Source organism: Patiria miniata, unplaced genomic scaffold (genome assembly GCF_015706575.1).
Source record: "Patiria miniata isolate m_02_andy unplaced genomic scaffold, ASM1570657v1 HiC_scaffold_21, whole genome shotgun sequence".
Classification (NCBI taxonomy): Eukaryota; Metazoa; Echinodermata; class Asteroidea; order Valvatida; family Asterinidae; genus Patiria; species Patiria miniata.
In genome coordinates, this window is record NW_024037060.1 from 3,691,831 (window position 1) to 3,707,710 (window position 15,880).

Genomic DNA, 15,880 nt, shown 5'->3' on the forward strand with positions numbered 1-15,880 from the left:
CATTTAATATATTTCACATCCGAGAGGAAAAAAAAATCAGGTTTCTATTGAAGCGAATCAATTCACCGGGACACTGGAGTTGATTTGTACTCCTGAGTTTGATCGTCTACTGTGAGTCAGCCACAAAAAACAAAAATTGTCCATAGTAAATAATCTGCCACAATCTAACCAAAAATTGGGAGAAGTCTGACCAAATAGGCCCAGGTACAAGTGACGCATAATTTAGGCTTGTTTTTTTTGTCTAATCACCAGCCGTTATATTGCCATCATTTGAAATGAGGCTGTCACTATGTATACATGTACAATTACTCCCCCCCCCCCCCCCCCCCCCCCAGGATCAGAAGAGGGAGAAAAAAATCAAAACAGGAAGCAACTGACAATAGAACGCATGCCCCCCAAATAGGAACCATGCTTCACTGCACTTCACCCACTGGGTTGAGATACACACTGTTGAGATTGCAACCATTGTTCACACACGTTCCTCTTTTGTAATGATGAAACGATTTTAATGATCATGTGAAAAGATCTCAAACAGTTACTTTTTTCACAGGAGTCTGGACTTTAAAGTGTGTTTATTATTATTTTTTTAGTAAGAGGCGTGACTGTTTTTCAAAACAACCCTGCTTTGGGGGGAAAAAACAGAAGTCATGGAGTATGGAAGCTAATTTCCCCACGCTGTTTGTGTCTGTGTCTCTGCCAGTGCTTTGATGTCATAAGTGTATGATCTGAATTTCAAATGATAATGGATGTTAGTTTGTTCTAGTTTCGGTGTTGACTGGCGTCTGTTGACCGATAGTCTGTGGAACAAAATAAGATGTCACAAGTAATAAGTGAAGCACGGTTTGCCAAACTGCAGTGAGTTTGGTAAACAAGCTTGAGTCACAAACTACGGATGACAGACAGCAAAGCGGTTTGTATAATGGCGTATAAACCGTAATGACGTCTTTACAGTAATCAGACTTTCTGGAAGTTAGATTTTTGAAGGTGACTTTTGAGAAATGAAGTGACATTGTTACATGTTCATGTACATGTACATGTAGCGCAATTACTAACAATCTTCAGCACTAATGTATCCTCCCACAAAAAAAAATCTTGTGTTTTTTTTTTTTTGGTTGGACAAAACTGCCTAAAAGTAAGGTCCCTTTTATCATTGTTAATTTGTAAGTTTATTCATTTTTTGGCAATATTTTGGACTATTTTCAGAGGTACCAAATTCCTGTTGCATGGGGTTCCAGCGAGGGGAGATGTTCAACCAACAAGGAAATGCTGATGGTAAGTGTTGATGTTTGCTCTACTTGACTTTTTTTTGATCTGTCAGTTCCACTGTGTTGGACGTACATTTTTGGACAAACCAACAGTGTGCATAATAAAAGTTAAATCAAAAAGTGGTTTTCAATTAGTTAGCCAGTTACTACAAACAATGATTTAAAAAAGAAATTATTCATCCAACTTTTTTTGCTGTATGGAATCAGCTCGAAACACCATGGTGACGGATGTACTCAAAAAATTGATAGTTTAAAAAAAAATTCAGTTAAACGTAACAGCTGAAGTGTTGAATAGTGTCAGAAATAAACTATATTTCCATAAAATGCAGATAATAAGCTTCAAAATTATTGACATACATGTTTCATTTGTGGCATTTGGATTTTTCAATTGAATTATTCTCATTCCATTGTACAAACTAAAAAAAAACCTGCTTCGGTGTTATTTTTCATGTTGTCCATTGTTCCACAGGTGATTCGACTAGTGTATTGTACCAGTACACATGTGTGTGCAAAGTTACTTTATATGGTCGTGTTTGTTTCAAATGTCACATTTTCTGTTATTTTGGCATCTGTGCCTGATTGGGCAGTTGACTAAAAATGTACCTAGTTTTTTATAACAAAATTTTAAAAATCTGTTATTCTAATGGCCATGACTAAGTACTGTCATTATACATGTACATGATGGGATAGCGGGCTAAAAATAGTGTCCATGTATAGTACCGGATAGTTACAAACAAAGACTAAAAATATCAAAAATCCTAGATTACTCAAAACAGAACATACAGTGTTATCTGTAATTACTCAAAGGTATTTTTACACAGCTACTTAATGCCAATTTTCAAAACAGGTGTATTACTGTGATTACACTATTTCTTTGAGACTTCTTCTGTGCCACTTACAATTATCAATTTGCCGTGCCGTGTCCGGTCTGCGCCTACTCTAACCCCACCCCTAGGGGGGCCTCGGTGTTTTGTTGGGCTTTCATAAATTTAACACCCAGGGTTTGTTGAACAAAGCAAGATAGACTCGGTCCTTGTGCGGGGCATGTGCCAGTGATTTGACTGACATATTCGATGTCATTTCGTCTGAAAATCCTGAGTTATTTATAAAGAGAGGGGCTTTGCCTGCCAGGTAACTTGGTCATTAAAGGGGTATTAATGAAACACGATCCCCCAAATCTCTCAAATTGGAAAGCTACTTTTGAGGGGCCCAGAGGATCAAGATTTGTAATTTTTTTTTTCCGGTTGGGTTTTTTTGCCCCCAAATTTTGGCTTGAGGATATTCATATTTTAAAGTATTATGTGGAGTTTAGTGACCTGTGTTACGACACTTTCCTTTCATTGGTTGGGATTCAGGAAAGTCATATGTGCAGTGTAGGTGCATTAAAAACCATGTGCATTTCAACTATACTAGGATCTTGAGAGCAAACTGACAGTAATTTTGAAATTGAAACAAAAACCAGGTGTTTTTTTTGCAGGTGCCATGTTGTTGGCAATGAGTAGCCTCTCACAATAAACTTTGTTTAATACAGAAATCTGTATTGATTCTCAAGAAAAGTTTTTTGTGTAAATTGATAAGGGAGTCTTGGCGATCATAAATACTATTTCAAGGTTTAGATTTCAGTTTGAAAAAAAAAGAAGATGTGAATGAAAATTCAAAAGTTAAGATTTATTGGATAACTAGCATGGTTATAAACACAGACGAAGCAAAAAAAAATCAAATTTTTGAAATTTATGAGGTTGAAAATTCAGTCTGAGGTTTGCAGTGTTGTGTGTAGCCCAACACAAAATAAAGCAATAGTTTCCATGCACCATTCTCCTAATCTTTGTGGTCCTCGTTGTTAATTTGTTATATGTAGGATGTATTCCCGAGCAAGCAGCCAGACACTTCTTTGATGATGCCAGCGTTCCTGAGAAGATTCCCGAAGGTAAATTTGGGTTTTGAAAAAAAGTGCAGTGCACATTTTTATTCAAACAAATGGATATCTACCCAAAGATTAACAGACTTGATTTTTCAAAGAATTTGGAAATGCCAACTTTGTAGTGTCAAGTTTTTGTAATTACAATTCCAAAGTAGGATAAAATATGGATTTTGTACTCTCTGTGTTTTCATTTAGTATATCCCAAATATTCTGACCAAAATCCTCGTCAGTGTTTCTGCAGGAAATGATAAAACAGATGGGCCAAATTGGCCACCAAAAGAAATAAGGGGGAATAATCGGTCTTACGAAAAAAGAAAAAAAAGAAGAGAATAGCTGTACCCGGTGAATGATGGGAACAATGAAGGGTTTCTTACAGAGGATAAGAAGAGCACAACTAAAAGCGATTTCACTGCTTTTCAATCAGTTAACCGTCAGCGCTGGAGGATTGCTAATTCATCACGGCTACAAAACCCCTCTCGTTGGCAGCGCGGCGTGATTACTTAGCGGACAATATGCTAGATGCATTAAATGGGGAATGGCGATAGGGAGAAAAACAGAAGGAGAGCAAAAAATTCAAGTAAAGGAGGCCTTGATGATGGTAATACCCTCTGATACCCTTTGATCACGGGGTAGTGGCGGTGGCGCTAAGAGTCGGTTGCGACAGGGGCGTGCCCGGGGCTGAGAAAGTACAACAATGGCAGAACCTGACGAAAACGGCCGAGAGAAAAATGGGCTGTGATGCCAGTCATTCATCAAGAAAACGGGCCTGATTAGACCCGCCTGTCTAGGTTCTTATCAAAAGCAATCGGCCACGCCAGATACAACAACTTGTTTGCTTTGTGTCCTAATCTCGGGCTAATGGGACTTGACAGGCGTTATTATGAACCGAGACCAGAGGGGGGTGGGGGATCTGTCATGATTGGGTTGGATCTTTTCAGCTTACAAGTACATGTAGGCCTGCTGTGAAGGAACAGGAAAGACCTTTAAAGTAAGGCCTCGTTATTACTGGATGCGTAGCCTTTTTGGTTTCAAAACAATAGCGTTGGGTGCCAAACTGGCTTACTCTTAACACAAGAGGGCGCTCTACATACAAGGGTCATTTTTAAACATTTTGGGTTTTTTTTTTTCAAAACAAGGTTACCACTTCAAACAAATAGGAGGATTTGTAAAGGATGTCTTAATGTGAACTATCCAGAGACTCGTTAGTTGACGTGTTTCTAAGTATCTTCCCTTCAAAACTGACTTTTTAAAAAAGTCCAACAACTCATCTAAAGAAAAGCATCTAGAGTGATGGTATGTAGATACAACCATAAAATGTCACCGCGTTCACTGATTATGTACATGTATGCATATAGACTCCGTGCACAAGTACTCCTCCAATGGTGACAGGGAGATAGGATCGACACTCGGAACACTGTCATACATTGTATACTCGGTGCCCATGCATTTGTACACATTGAGATGAAGACAAACAGTGCATACATATCGCACCATATGCGCATGTACTCACAATGTCTTGCAAGGGGCCACACAAGTGTCAAATGTTTCTTCACAACTCGTGTGGCTGAATACATGTAGGTCATCTGCAGCTGATAGATTAATGAATGGTAAGCCATGTCCCAATTACTTGGCTACGGCTGCAGTGGCTGCAGCTGGTACCATAGACTCGTGTATAACTTCCAAGTCGCAGCCATGTAATTCGGACACGGCCGTGGTCTTAGGGCTTACTCCAGGGGGCAATTATTGGAGCAGCTAAGCACAAACAAATAATTGCTTAGCAAAAATAGGTTACCAGCCAAGTGTCATGTAATGTTAATTGCCTGTCACTGGTCCTCAGCTGACTTGTGTTAACCTGGTTAAAGTGCCTAAATGTGCTAAGCAACATTGTGTTGTTGCAGGTGAGACCAAGACTGAGACGTTCCGTGAGGGGCCGCCATACCAGCGCCGCGGCTCCCTTCAACTCTGGCAGTTTCTGGTCACCCTTCTGGAGGACCCGGCTAACGGCGGCTTCATAGCCTGGACTGGACGCGGACTGGAATTCAAGCTGATTGAGCCCGAAGAGGTAGCATCTTCAGACCTTGATTATTTTTTGTCGAGACCACCCCTCTCCCCTCCAGGCTAATGGACTGTGCTAAATGTAGCCATAAGCCCCGCCCACCTTTGGTTTGTCTTAATGTCTCACGATGCTTGTGGCCGAGTTTGACCGAGTTACTTGTGTCACCTGACCAACAGTCGCAATCTAATTGGTTCATGTTGGATATTAATTTTTATTGCTGCTCGACAATGTTGATGTGTTTTGCCAGTGACTGCAGCATAAAACTGAAAGTCATACTTTTAGTTTCTAAAGCTTTCCAAAACAAAAGGAGGGCAAAGAAAACCACCATCTTTTAGTGGTTGCCTGGTTTGTAATCAAATATGAAAAGCAAGTGGTTATTAACATTACAGGGTTAATAATTAAACAACTATTAGAATTGATAAAAAAATCAAGTTAGTTCACCCCACTTAAGGTCCTTGTCTGCTTTGGTTTTACTAAGTTCTACTGGTCAGAATTTTTTAGTTGTCTTTAAAAGGCGTTGCTTTTACTTTTTTCCAAACTGCCAACAGGTCGCTAGACGATGGGGAATCCAGAAGAACCGACCAGCCATGAACTACGACAAACTCTCCCGCTCCCTGCGCTACTACTACGAGAAGGGCATCATGCAGAAGGTTGCCGGCGAGCGCTACGTCTACAAGTTTGTCTGCGACCCCGAGGCTCTGTTCATGATGGCGTTCCCTGACGGCCTGCGCACTCCCCTGACCACCGCGATGCCCCCGGCCAACGCCTCAGACCGCAGTGTACCGGCCAGCCAGCCGGTTAAGATCAAGGAGGAACCGGCCTACCAGATGCAGGAACGCCAGGATATGTACGTCCCAGACATGCTTCCGGCCTGCCCTCCACTCCAACACCACTTGGAGGGCTCCACTTATTAAAACAAAACAAAAAAATCAGAGTTTGTAACAGCTACAGAATCCTGAAATGGACGACATTTGTGAATGTGTGTGTCTGTGTTTGCTTCTTCAGTACCAACCTCAGAGTTTGTCACCGACGCATTTTGTATCTGTAGGTTTTGTTGTAAATTGCGTCTTTATGTTGTGCATTCACAGTATCCTGTAGGATTAAAGGAACAGTTTGATGTTGCTTTTTTGGGGGCAAATAGGACAGGACTTGAAATTTCTTTAACGCCAAAGCTATAAAGGAATGGGTTGTATTTTGGTTGGGATTTTATTAAGTGGGATTTTTGTTCAGGATGAAAAGTATTTTCTTTAAAATGCACGTGTAAGGGGTTGAAAGAATTGTCAGTAAACTATTCTGAAGACACATTAGCATTTGTAACTCAACTGTGTTTCTGTACTATTTTTTTTTGGGGGGGGGGTTAAAAGTTCTTCTTTTTTTCTTAGCAGTGACACTTTGAAGATCTCTCGTGATTTTTTTAAATCTTACAAAATTAAGTACATAATATTTTGTACACGTTTATACTTTGGATTACGCTGTTGGCTGTTTTGTAGTGGAAAGTGGGAAAGTCAAAATGGGGACAATAATTTAGGGCTTTGTGGATTAGAAGCGCAAATTCTTACCAAAATAAGAAAGTTTCGCAGGACTTGAGTGAATTCAACTTGATGGAAAAATGCTCACAAGAAAATTGTGTTGGATGGAAGGTGATTGGCCATTTAACTCCTTATATCGGCCAATCAGGTTGGATGGCTCAGCTGGCAAGAATGACTGACCATTGTCATTGGTCAATTTAGCTGTTTCATTCAACATTTTAGTTAGAGATTTTTTTATGTCATAAACCTTTTTATTGAATTGTTTATTTACAAGTAAAAGTACTATTAAAAAAAGTGTGACACTGATCACTCTGAAAGAGTTGCTTGTTTGGTTTGAAACGGAGAAAAAAAAAAGAGCTAGCTTAAATAATTCAGGATAAGAATTCAGGGGATTTTTTAACTTCACAATTTGAGGAGAATAACACTGTAAAAATTAAGATTGAGAAAAGGTTTGTGTGGTTTAGTTATTTTTCCTCTAATCAAAGAAAAGGGCAGATTAGATTTTAACATAGTACTTGTAGTTTATCCAGGTGGCAGGGCACCGAGTACTTCTTCACTGAATGAGTGTGGAATGGGCAGGGTGGCCCTGGACTGTGTATAAATAAAAATCATGTTTTTGTACAGAATCATTTAGAGATTCTTTTTTTTTAAATTCAAAATAGGTGATTTGCTTTGGTTAGTATTACACTCGGCTACATTTACATACCTGTAGAACGGGAAGTATACATACTGTATCTAAGAAACAAAGGTGTTTTTTCACGCTCATTGTAAAGTTAAAGCCCCTTCTTTCTTCAATATATTTTTGTCACTGAAATTTTAAAAAAATACAAAGAATGTAGACTATAAAGAGAAAAATAAACAACTAATTTTTTTATTATGAAAAGAACAAAAAAAGATATGAAAGGTTAAAAAAAATCAGAGACACTTAGTTGGAAGGTAAACGTGTGTTATTAACTTGTATAATATGATATTAAAGATGATATTTTCAAGTACAATGGACGATAGTGTACATGTTGTACGATTATGATCAGCAAGGTATGTACGTTAACCCATGTTCTTTGGTTTTAAATTTAATTAATTGTAATGCCAAGTACGCCAGCTTTCCTTGTACTGTGTGTTGTGCATGTCTCTCTGTACAAAGGCAGTTTACCAGCTATGCTGGTGTGTTGAGACAGTGTTTGAAATTTTGACTGGTTTCCCTGCAAACTAAATACCCCCAAAATAGGTCTTGTCTGAATGAAAATGAGCACTTTACAGTGTTTTATTAATCCAGCTTACTTCAATCCTTAGTTACAAGTAAATGTACTAGAATCTTCCATGCGGCAAAACAAAATGTAACTTCTGACGGCTTTGTGGCATTTCAAATTTAAAGAAAAAGAAAAAACACCGTCTGTTTTGTGAAAGAGGCTGCATCTGTCACAAGCAGAGCAGTCGGCAAACTTCCATCAGCCATCTTTGTCATGTTCCTAGAAGGCTTAATAGGGAAGCATAATGTAATCACATTCCATCTAAGGCACCAATCTATATAAACCCAACGACCTTGGTAAGGCTGTTTAAGAGTCTGACCCTATATTACAAAAGTCTGTGAAATGTTGCCACGGTAAGCCTCACACATTGACATTGTCTACCTTAAGCAGCTAAGTATCGTACAGAAGAATCGTTGTACCTTCTGTGTGGTGAAAAACTGTCCATATTTATCGGTGAAAAAAAGTTTTGTCCAGCTGTAATGGTGTCATATGATAAATTATACGTGTTTGTGAATCAGTTCGTGGTGTGAAATAGTGGCAAGTGTTTGCAATTATCCCCACGCGTCAAGAAAACTAATTGTATCTTAAGTATTACATTTACCCAAATCTCCCAGAGGATTGATAATAATTATTAAAACGAATTAATTCTCCACAGTGGTATTTAAGTCGTTGCAAACGTATGACAAATATGTAACTTTTCAGATAGATTTTTTAAAAAGATTTTTTAAAAGATATTTCAAATGTTTTCTTCTTTTTTTTGGTAAGGATGATGGAGAAATCAGTACAAATCATGTTTTAAAAAGTGTGGTCCAAAATGTAAGAAGTTCTTTCTCTTGCATTTAGAAACATGGTTCCATTGTGAATAACCTAAAGTTAGAAAAAGCATTGTGTTTCCCCACTCGCGTAAAATAAGTGTTTCCCAGAATATATTTTGTGTTTTTAACCAAAAAAAGTTAAACAGTTTGTTTTAAAATACATGCGGATTTCAAGTGTTGTAAAAAGTGGAGACAAAAATGCTTCAAAGATAATGTTCACCATTTGTCATTTTTCAACATTAAATCAACAGACATTGAATGCTTGGGGAAAATACTTACTTCACACCCTACATTCTCTGAGTTGATTGATATCCACAATTAGGTTCTGTGATATTTTGATGAGTAGACCAATGCTGAGCCGGTCACTTCTACTTTCTAAAGGGCCGATGGCTTGATTTTTTTCCAGTGTTGTTTTTAACCGATTTAGGATCAAAACATATTAACTAAAGAGTGTAAGGGATAATAGTTGGGCCCACTGTGACAGAGCTACGAGGTAGAAAATACACGTTGAGCAAAACAGTTATTAGCTGAGAAAAGGCAAAGGCATTGAGCAAATACTTTTGCTCCATCTTTTGTTTTTCATGACAACAGTTTACCTGCGAATCTTAGCACAAATTTGACCAGATTTGGCTCCAGTGGCAACTGTCTTCCAACTCGGAAAATAACTTCAAACTAATGTACTTGTTAAAGCTCAACAAACCCCAATGTTCCTTCATCACGAATGTACAAGATGTTACCTCTTTCATAATTATTTCTCCATCACGTTGTTGCTTTAATCTCGTCTCTCTGTTCTGGATTGTATGTACTACTCGCTCTTCAGTTTACTCAGATTTAAGTTGTTTCAAAATAAAAGATACCTTTTTTTGTACATATCCAAAATGGAGAACTGCATTTTGTTGGCGTGATTCTATCCCATGTCTGTTGTGTTACTCCACCTTCTCAGGACTAGTATATAGAAATGATGTTTCATATCCTAATTATTGCCGATTTTTTTTTTACCTCTTTTCACGGATAATCATTCTGGACTAGTAGGAATTATTTTTAAAATCCTGATTTTTGTCCATAACAGCACTGTTCTCTGATTTTGTTTGGATTAGTACAATTTGTGGATGGATAATAGTGAGGCTGTAATTACATGCATTGCGAACTTGGGTTATTTTTAGTCCGAGTAACTAGGACTCCACGGATCGCTTTTTTAACATTTGGACATGGTCGACCATGTCCAAATGTTAAAAAAGCGATCCGTAGAGTCCTAGTTACTCGGACTAGGTTATTTTCATGGGACCTATTTATCATAAACACGAAATCCATCACCACCAAAAAGTTACATGGCGAAGGAAGCTATGGTACGTTTTATGAAACAAACATTCATACAAGTAAAACAATTCGTTAAATGTCCCTTACGGTATCTCTAGTCATGTCCGAAAATAATGCCATCACTGGACCGAAAAAAGATCCTACTGTACATTAAAAAAAAAAATCCGCTTTAATCAGCATAAATGAGGGCGCTATGCATCATTTCCAGTCGACCGTTTTACGGCTCGAGCTGTTTCTACTCGAAGCCATTTCCTCTTTCTACATACAAATGAACGGGTTGCGTTACCACCCGAAAACTTAAGAGGAAATTCCACGTTTGGGAGCCTTCTATAAAAAAAAATGCATATTACTCAAATCTACTTGGCGTGGGAGAAGAGAAATTGAGGACACGCATATTCCCCCAAGGAATGAGCGATATTAGTTTTGTGTCAAATTTAGGTTTGCGCTGTTTGTATGTGACATGGATGAGTTCCATGTTAAAAAACTGTTTGCTAAGGCCCCCCAAAAAAGGGTCTCCGGTTTCTGGTATGGAGCTTGCCCAAAAAGTGGTGCGGCGACGCGGCTTTTTTTTTTTTTTTACCTGATTTTTTTGCTTCAAATGTCGGCTGATGACTGCAAATGGTGCCCGACTAAACTTAGTGCAAATATATGGGAGTCCAGAGAGGCCACATAAAGCTTATTCTCGACCATTACCCAATCTAAAAACACGTTAAAATTGTGCAGAAGCAGAATTCCAGTCAAACCAGTGAGTTTGGCGGTTTTGAGACATCACCTTTCATTGAAAAAAAAACTTTTTCATTTTGCCGACGCGCATGGCTACGGCGACGCGCGCGCATACCAGAAACCGGAGACTCTTTTTTTTTGGCCTAATGAATATAGTGTAAATTTATCCTTAACTAGAAGCCCCCCCCCCGGCCCCCTCTCCCCCGGGCAGGGGATGGGGGCGGGGGCGCCTACGCTTATATCTGAAGTATTCTTTTCGTCAAGTAGTAAACGTCGCTGAACTGCCTATCGACAAAGACTGTTGCATTAGGCGCTGAACCGGACAACTTTGTGTAAGTTTCCCGATAGAAGTCCTGCCAGTGACTGCATGGCTACGACCACACCCTCAGGGCTCCCATCCTCTTCCATTTTCTTCCACTGGCGTCGAAGAAAAGTACTTGAAAGAGGAATAATTACTACACCCAAATCAACAAAAATCGGAAAATATATCCCCGCCCAATTAGTTGAGTGCCCATGGAGGTTTTCCCATGGTTTGCCCTTTTCGCCCATTCAACATTTGCCTTCCACATTTTTACAAAAAATAAAGGAGTGGTAAATTTCCATTTGCGAGTCACCAACCAGGTCAGCAGCAGGTTACCGTGCATATGCTTCTATTTTTAGACATTACATCGCGCCTGGTACCCTTGCTGATTTTATTTCGAGACGTTAGTCAACCAGCGTAAATTTACGTCATATTTTGTGTACACAATAATGCATCTGATACACTGCTAAGCAGATGAACGACGAGTATTACGAATAGTGTTTTACTAGTGAGACTGAGAGTGAGAGAATAACTTGCTAAATTTCGAAGCCATCATGCCGTTTTCAAAGAGCAAAAAGGGTAAGAATGGATTAATGTTGAACTCAGTCATGTTGGTCATTAAGCAAGCTCCCCTGCCTGAAGTAGGACAAATGGTTAGTTGGGTGATTACCGCCTATTTTTAATACCGGTAATTACCGTTTTCACGAAGAGCCACGCCATGACGTAGGCTATGAGTATGACATGTCAAAAATTTAACCATTTTTTTCGGTTTTAAGTTTTTTCAATATTTTGCATTAAAACAATGTACTTAAGCAAAAGTTACATTAATGTTGCAAGGGGCAGAAATTTTGATAAATACATTTTGTGTTTTCATGAAGAGCCACATCATGTCATAGGCTTAGCTTGAGTGACTCCAGCTGACATGCTCATATTCATTCACATGTAGCGCTGGAGGAAGGCCTGTGCGTTTCCATGTGGTAGCAAGAGACCCTAAAAAAATGGCCTCTCCCAAAAATTGTTCATGTTCACCTCTAATATCCCACCCCAGAGTTCACCCACATACCTCATAATTTCAGCAGTCATTTACGAAGCCTAATGATCGATTTGAAACAAGACCAACAAAAAAAAAGTGAAAAATCTTGACGATTTCGGTGGCTTGTCCGTAAAAATACGCCTGTTCCAACGGCTGTATTCCATTTTGTTTTGCTAATTATATTAATGTATGCATCACGTGATGATGACATCAAAAAATCGGCGCGCGCGATGTATGTGGGTACCACACCGCTTTCAGGCGCCGCAAGTGAGTTCAATTTTCGTCTGGTGCGTTGTCAGGGAAAGCAAGACAACGAGAATGCTCTCTACGGCAACGCACCAGACGAAAATTGAACTCACTTGCGGCGCCTGAAAGCGGTGTGGTACCCAAATACATCGTGCGCGCCGATTTTTTTTTTATGTCATCACGTGATGCATACATTAATATAATTAGCAAAACAAAATGGAAGACAGCCGTTGGAACAGGCGTATTTTTACGGACAAGCCACCGAAATCGTCAAGATTTTTCACTTTTTTTTTGTTGGTCTTGTTTCAAATCGATCATTAGGCTTCGTAAATGACTGCTGAAATTATGAGGTATGTGGGTGAACTCTGGGGTGGGATATTAGAGGTGAAAATGAACAATTTTTGGGAGAGGCCATTTTTTTAGGGTCTCTTGCTACCACATGGAAACGCACAGGCCTTCCTCCAGCGCTACATGTGAATGAATATGAGCATGTCAGCTGGAGTCACTCAAGCTATCATAGGCTTACATTTTGGCCCTTTGAATGCATACAAAACCCATTGCTCGGAAATACGTAAAAGTAGGTCAAATGAGATTTCCGTTTTCACGAAGAGCCACATATCGTTGCTACATTTTCAGCGTACTCACGCGCGCCTATGGAAATACACGTTGAACAGAAAGGGCCAATATGTCGGAAACCTGAATTTGCATGATTTGCGTTTTCACGAAGAGCCACATATCTTTACTAATTTATTTTCAACAATTAACTGCTGTATTAAGTCTTATCACCGGGTTCATGTAAAAATTCAGCTCTCGTAGAATCGTGTGATGGTTTCCTTGCTGCACTAAGTTGTTGCAAAGTGGTATTTCTTGCAGTTTTAAAATATGAGAAACTTCTTTTGCGATTATCTCGAAAACAATTTTCTTCAAAATCAACATAATATATACTATAGTGTGTGGCTGTTCGTGAAAACAGTGACGAATTTGTAGTCTGAAAATTTGGGACTCTCAATAGCCTACTGACTGTGTATATGAGAGTCCTAGCCCAGGCTGGACTCCGTTGTGTACATGCAACGGAGTCCAGGGTATGAATCTCTCCTGCCATAGCGAAAAAAATTATAACACATTTTTTTTTCATATTTTTACCTGACGGAGGAAGCTGAAATTTAGCTTACATATTCCTTGTGTCCAGAATTGTGCCTGTGCTAAAATTGCCTGATTTAGATTTGCACGTTTCAGAGCGCTCCCGAGCCCTGTCTGGGTGATTTGTGTAGTTCACTCAGTTAGGGCCCCAAGTAATTTTTAGTCCGAGTAACTAGGACTCTACGAATTGCCTTTTTTTTTTTTTTGAATTTGGACATGGTCGGGCGATATGTACTAGTTAACTATTTCGACATCACATATGGGGACTAAATAGTAAATATTATATTTGTAGTATTTTGTTATAAAATTCTTCAACAAACAAAATGACATGTGAAGTTCTTTGCTATAAATTGTTCCTTCTAATCAATCTGCAGTATGTACATGGCATGTGTGGTATGGCACAAAGAGTTGGGTGTATCCCCCTCTTTCATCGATCATCTCCTTCTGCTGTTGTTATATTTATACTTTGTTCTTTTGCTTTACCTGTGTTAGAGGAGAAGAAAGAGAAGAAAGCTTATCCAACGCAGGCAACGGCCCCAGCCTACCCTACCCAGTCCCCACCCCAAGCACAGGGTTACCCACCCCAAGCACAGGGCTACCCACCCCAAGGGCCTCCACCACCATACACGGCTAATCCTCAGGTAAGATGTGTCTTGATATAGGTGCCCCCCCCCCCCCCTTCCCCTGCACCCCTTACTTATATTTCATGTCCAAAAACTCTGTAAAGATGTGGTATGTTGTGCAGGGATATGGCACTCTGGAACACTAATACTAGTAATAGAAGATGTGTGATACATAAGGGTTATATCTGTGTTACATGCATCGCAGGACTAACACCTTGAGTCGTTCATTTTCAAGTTTTTTTCTGAAACACTGTGCTATGCCCGCACAAGGCAGTATGGTACGGTGCTAAGGTTTGGTAAGAACATTACAATAAATTAGTCTCTTCCTGAAGAGCGGATATAATGCATGCCAAAGTCATCCACCATCTTCATGCTATTTCACTCATCCTGCTCGTCCTTTTCCTTCTAGGCTCCACCCCCACAGGGAGCTGCCGCTGCATACTACCCGCCCCAAGGTCAAGGCATGGTCTACGCCCAGCCAGCGCCAGGGCAATCCACTGTGGTCATGCACGGGGGCTTTGAGGCAGGTGCCCGATTTTCAGGCGGTAACCCACCCTCGATACCGGTGAGTAACACAAGAAAATGTTTGTCAAATTTCAGACTGGTGTGTTAAAGTGGCAATGAACCAAGTTACTCTGAAGATCGGAAGGGCACTTCTACCGGTATGTGAGAAGCTTGATATTTGAAACGAGAGTGACTGCATCAAAAGATTGACTCGTGACATCTCTAGGGTCCAGTCAATTTGAAATGTAAAACAGAAAGTTTACCTTTCGAAAACCAAGCTAACCGTACCTCCCCTTTTTCTGACCCACATGCACAGCCCCCTCCCCCAGGCGTTGCTCCTAATGCAGCTCAGATGGCTGCGGCTTCTGGTCAGAACGTCGTCATCAGCCAACAACAGAGCAGTTGGATTTCTGGCGGTGGTGAAGGCGGATACAGTGTATTCTAAAAAGTGGGCGTCGGTGGCATTTTCATCTGCTAGTGAGTCATTGTCCGAAAAAAAAAATAACGTTTACAAGTAAAAAACAAAGATGCCTCTCATACTGTAAGAGTAGATATGGTCGCACATTAAACCATTGAACGAAAATCTGCAAAGTACTTTATTTTTCAGGATCAAGAAGACAACAATATAATAAATATACATTGAGCAGGTATCATTAAAACTATTGGTAAACTATATTTTGATGTATGTAAGTCTGTAGAAATGTCTGACATACACCGTGATTGGGCTCTAGTCACACTGTGATCAAAATGTCGATTATGAAACCTAGTGGTACTGGCTCCCTGCTATTGTAATTTCATATGTCTTTTGATAACCAGTGATGCAACCGATTCTACCGGTAGTACAAAGATTGGTAACTCAAGGTTGGATCCAAAAAGTAGTCGTTAGACCATTATCCAATCACCAACTAGTCAGGGAACTAGACGAGGTTTCGGTGCAAGTCAGTCCAGTTAGTACTAACTATAGTTCTTGAGTAAACTTTCTCATGTATGCAGGATGCAGAATAAGTAAAGACAGTACCTGTAACTGACCTTTTGTCTCATGATCATCTTTTGTCAGACACTGAAGTCTGTGTCAAAAGTAATTTTTTTCTTACTCAAGAAGGAACTCTCGCTTTGTTTGTTTGGTGTTTTTTTTTTTTTGTAGTTTAGCTGGTTTATTG

General features: G+C 39.6%; 2 protein-coding genes across 2 annotated transcripts in view; both read left to right on the forward strand.

The window, feature by feature from the left end:
* Nucleotides 1–9,716, forward strand: part of LOC119729620 (ETS translocation variant 1-like) — a 55,274-nt gene extending 45,558 nt beyond the window's left edge. Inside the window, exons 8-11 of the mRNA XM_038202265.1 lie at nucleotides 1,204–1,272; nucleotides 3,124–3,192; nucleotides 5,085–5,248; nucleotides 5,791–9,716. Coding sequence (XP_038058193.1) covers nucleotides 1,204–1,272; nucleotides 3,124–3,192; nucleotides 5,085–5,248; nucleotides 5,791–6,156 — 668 coding nt within the window. The 3' untranslated portion in view covers nucleotides 6,157–9,716. The remainder of the gene's footprint in view (nucleotides 1–1,203; nucleotides 1,273–3,123; nucleotides 3,193–5,084; nucleotides 5,249–5,790) is intronic.
* Nucleotides 9,717–11,582: 1,866 nt separating this feature from the next.
* LOC119729621 (DAZ-associated protein 2-like) lies at nucleotides 11,583–15,297 on the forward strand. The gene is made up of 4 exons (XM_038202266.1): nucleotides 11,583–11,753; nucleotides 14,086–14,234; nucleotides 14,626–14,781; nucleotides 15,037–15,297. The coding sequence occupies exons 1-4, from the start codon at nucleotides 11,729–11,731 to the stop codon at nucleotides 15,163–15,165; spliced, it is 459 nt and encodes a 152-aa protein (XP_038058194.1). The 5' UTR covers nucleotides 11,583–11,728; the 3' UTR covers nucleotides 15,166–15,297.
* Nucleotides 15,298–15,880: the final 583 nt, after the last annotated feature.

Bases quoted from the DNA above. Each gene is read 5' to 3' on its own strand.
- LOC119729621 (XM_038202266.1), top strand. From the start codon at position 11,729: ATGCCGTTTTCAAAGAGCAAAAAGG. The intron at 14,235-14,625 runs GTAAGATGTGTC...TTTTCCTTCTAG, and splicing joins CATACACGGCTAATCCTCAG to GCTCCACCCCCACAGGGAGC. The intron at 14,782-15,036 runs GTGAGTAACACA...CCACATGCACAG, and splicing joins GTAACCCACCCTCGATACCG to CCCCCTCCCCCAGGCGTTGC.